The sequence below is a fragment of the Apteryx rowi genome, unplaced genomic scaffold (genome assembly GCF_003343035.1).
Source record: "Apteryx rowi isolate R43461 unplaced genomic scaffold, aptRow1 scaffold_13, whole genome shotgun sequence".
Lineage (NCBI taxonomy): Eukaryota > Metazoa > Chordata > Aves > Apterygiformes > Apterygidae > Apteryx > Apteryx rowi.
In genome coordinates this window covers 3,051,605-3,055,560 of record NW_020447530.1, presented here as the reverse complement: position 1 = coordinate 3,055,560, position 3,956 = coordinate 3,051,605, and the positions used below count along the sequence as shown (strand labels likewise).

The 3,956-nt window shown below is 57.0% G+C and overlaps 1 protein-coding gene across 1 annotated transcript; it reads left to right on the top strand.

Moving 5' to 3' along the window:
• The first annotated feature begins 2,154 nt into the window (after positions 1-2,154).
• RPS29 (ribosomal protein S29) lies at positions 2,155-2,744 on the top strand. The gene is made up of 3 exons (XM_026056171.1): positions 2,155-2,266; positions 2,442-2,541; positions 2,622-2,744. The coding sequence occupies exons 1-3, from the start codon at positions 2,205-2,207 to the stop codon at positions 2,628-2,630; spliced, it is 171 nt and encodes a 56-aa protein (XP_025911956.1). The 5' UTR covers positions 2,155-2,204; the 3' UTR covers positions 2,631-2,744.
• Positions 2,745-3,956: the final 1,212 nt, after the last annotated feature.

Below are 3,956 nucleotides of genomic sequence, written 5' to 3'. Positions count from 1 at the left end.
GGGGCGGGTGTGAGGGACTCGGGGAGCTGGGGGGACATGGGGACACGGAGGGGGGGCGGTGTGAGGGGATGGGGCAGTTTGGGGGGCGGCGGGTGTAGTGTGCCGTGGGGCAGGCGCAGCGTGGCCAAGGAGGCCGTGTGGGGTGTGAGTGCTGCGTGACGCATCACGGTCTTTAAAAGCGTCGCCCTGAGCGCTGTGTGACCGCGCATCAGGGCAAATGGCACCGTAGCGTAGCTCCAGCACCCAGCTCCCGTGCCGGGCGTGCCGAGCTGCCGAATCCAGCACGGGGCCCTCACACCCCATGGGAGTCGAGTATTTACCTGGGGAAAACGAGAGTGCGTAGACAACCCGGGGGACCACCACCTACTAGAGCTCATCGGGTGCACGTATGTCATTCAGGTGTCAACTGCTGTGACAAGCAAATCTGGGCAATTTGTACAACGGTGGTATATGACAGGAATACAGAAGTTTCTAAGAAATCCTTCAGTGTATTCATTTACAAATCCTGGGATACAGTGTCCAAAACAGCGATAGAACAAGCGAGTGTCAGTGACAAAGCATCATCTTAGGTGTCAGGGGATGATAGACAATTCTTCCCTTGGGCCTCTTATCCCCAGCGTGGTGGGACTGGACCAGCTGAAGGACGGCTTGTTGCTAGAAGAGACTCGGATAACCCTAACAGGAAAAACAACCATGGGAGTTCAGAAACAAAACTTGGGGAAAAAGCTCTGTTCGTTCGTCGTGACGTGCGGTTGCCATTTACTTAATTTAGATGCCAATGTCGCACTCCGCCTCCACTGATAACTTCCCCGGCTGTGAAAGACATGTTCTATTTTTTTTCCCCTCATGTCATTGTGCAATTCTGAAAAAACGAATTAGGAATTGGACACCAGAGCAGTTTTACCGTGAGACGGGTGTAGATCTGGTGCCGCTGTAGCGCACTGCCGCAAGGCGCTAGTGAGAAGGAGGAAAACTTTCTGGATCATGGACATTCCCATCAGGTGCCGGGAGGTATCAAAATCACCAACAACATGCTCCAGCGGTCTGTGCTCACGTGCTGGCAACAGGCGACGCGCTTCGTGAGCGAGGGACTTCTCTGGGAGCGCGCGGCTGCCGAAAGCTTGCTGAGTGTCCGTGGGGAGGAGAGTCAGCCTGCGCAGACTCAGTGTTCTGCACGTTTCCCTGGCACAGAAGGGGGCTAAAGTGTTGTGAATGACAACGTGAAGCCTTATGAAAAACTCGTTACCTGAATAATAGAAATTCAATATAGTCAAGAATTAAAAAAAAAAAGAATCCTAATGAAAAAAGTGGATTTATGGAGCTAAGGCAGGTAGGGAATCTCCATGTGATAGTGAAGTTTGTTTTTATTTTTATTTTTTCGCCGGGAGAGCGTTTCCGCTTGCTCTGTAACCTCGCTCTCTTTAAAAGCGGCCTCCCCCAAAATCACAACGTGCACGCGGGGGGGCGGGCGGCGGCGGGCGGCGCCGCGGTGCCTCGGACGCGCGGGAGGGTTGCGGTGCCGGCGGCGGCCGGCAGGAGGCGGAGCGGTGCCGGTACCGGCGGCGGCCGGTAGGAGGCGGTGCGCTGCCGGCCGCGGTGTCGGAGGGGATTGGGGGGGACACAAAATGGGAGCCGGGGTGGGGCGGTGAGAGCCGAGGCGCCGCGGCGGGCGGCAAAAGGAGCCCGCGTCTCTCTGTGTTGCCCAGGCTACGCTGCAGTGGCTATTCACAGGCGCGATCCCACTACTGACCGGCACGGGAGCTTTGACCTGCTCCGTTTCCGACCTGGGCCGGTTCACCCCTCCTTAGGCAACCTGGTGACCCCGAGCTCCCCGGGGATCACCATATTGATGCCGGCCTTAGCGCGGACACCCGCTCGGCATAGCGCACTGCAGCCCAGAACTCCTGGGCTCAAGCGATCCGGCGGGCTCAGCCTCCCGAGTAGCTGGGACTACAGGCGTGCGCCACCGCGCCCGGCGCCAACCGCCTCGCGCCGCAACGCCTAGAGCCTCGCTCCCGCTGACGTCACGCCGCGGAGGGGGGGGGAGCCCGCCACACTGCGCACGCGCGGCTCCCGAGGCCGCTAATGGTGGTGGTGGTGGGGGGAAATGAGCGTCGCGGTGCAGGCCGGGATGCGGGGCAGGGTTGATTAGCGCATGCGCGGGCCGCCATCTTTCTTTGGCGGCTGGGCGCGCAGCGGGCAGCATGGGCCATCAGCAGCTCTACTGGAGCCACCCCAGGAAGTTCGGGCAGGGCTCGCGCTCCTGGTCAGTGGCGCGGGTGGCGGTTGGGGGCGGCGGTTGGGGACCCCTCTCCGCCCTGAGGGGGGTGCGCGGGCGGGCGGGGTCGGCCGCGAGGCGGGATCCCTTCTCTTCTTCCTCCCCCCCCCCCCGGCCGCCATTAACGGCCCTGACGCGCTCTCGCTGTCTTCCCCCTCCGCAGCCGCGTGTGCTCCAACCGGCACGGCCTCATCCGCAAGTACGGGCTGAACATGTGCCGGCAGTGCTTCCGCCAGTACGCCAAGGACATCGGCTTTATCAAGGTGAGCGCCGGGGCGGCGCGGGGAGGGGCGCCGTGGCCTTTCCCTGCTGCCGCCTCACGCTCTTCTCTCCCCTCTTGCAGCTGGACTGAGCGCCGGGAGGATGAGCCTGACGCCGGGGGCTCCCGCTGCTCTCCCGGGCCGCCCTGAGGAACCCGCAGCGGCCCGACGCCGTACTACACAATAAAAGGCCTCCATGCTCCATTGCCGTGTGTGCGTTTCCCTTCTGTAACGGTTTGACGGCCGCGGGGTTTCCATCTTCCTCTTCCTGCCCAGCCACTCCGGAGGGTGGGAGCTGCTCTGCGAGCAGGCCTAACCGAGCCTGCCCGGGTGCCCTCAGTTTTCCACACAAAGCCTGGAGTAAGGAGTGCTGATGCTTGTATGCTAGTGACATATGAGCCTTAGTAACTGCCTGCCTCCCCGACTCCTGGGGATGTAATGCAACACTGGATTAAATTGATATGTTTGCGTTCTTAGATGCAGTAGAACTTCCTCCATTTTCTATTTCATATAATTTCAGTGATACAAACAGTGCCTTTGAGTCCTGTGAAGGCCATGACTGCTCCAAAACTCATGATTCTGGAATTAAAAATTATACATAATGTTTGAGGATGAGGATGCCTTTTTTTAGTATTCGCCCCTGCTCAGAGTTGTTTTTAAGCAGAGCAGCAGCATGGCCTGCAAGGCTTGCTTAAAATAAGTGCTAAGTGAATGGCCACGCAGCCTGCTGGAGTTTGTGCTACTGCAGTGCAGCTGCCTGTAGTGGTTGACCTGTTTGGTTAGATGTTGGCAAACTGTGTTCTTGCTAGCTTAAAAAGATTGATGTTAACAGCACCTCTGTGGTGCAGAGCAGTGCCTTAAGCTTTGTGTCCAAGCCTCTTTTTTTGTGCTAAAAAATCTAATTAGGGTGTGGAAAGCTGTGGGAAATGTTATGCTTAATATCAAATAGACTGCAGGGTCCTGAGCCAGAAGCAGCATTAGGACAGTGCAAGTGGAGCTGGAATTATAGTGTGTAATATGCTGGGCAGTTGGAATTGCCTCTTCTGTGAGTGTGGAAGGAAGTAAATTAAGAACCATATATAACATTATTGTCCTGGAAGCCAAGACAAGCCATAGCAAGACAGAGCTATGTGTTGAAAGAACAACTTTCCATTTCACCTGGTACATTCTGAAGTTGTCACCCCCTCCATTCCCCCCCAGTTATTTATTGAAGCTGAACAAGGTGGGATAGTTTTCAGAAGGGGTTGGGAATAAATCCACATACTGGCCTGGTGGCTGGAGTGTTTCTTCAGTGTGGTGTTAAAGCCTCTGTCCTAAGGTGAGAAGGGCGCTGCACCCTGAGCCTTGTCCTCTGCGACTGCTTAACTCTGAGCTGAAGGGAGGCTTCTTGTCATGGAACCTTTTTAGGTCCCTGTAGT

Excerpts from the sequence above, each read along its gene's own strand:
- RPS29 (XM_026056171.1), top strand. The coding sequence starts at position 2,205 with ATGGGCCATCAGCAGCTCTACTGGAGCCACCCCAGGAAGTTCGGGCAG. Across the intron at positions 2,267-2,441 it reads GGGCAGGGCTCGCGCTCCTG|CCGCGTGTGCTCCAACCGGC; the intron begins GTCAGTGGCGCG and ends CCCCCTCCGCAG.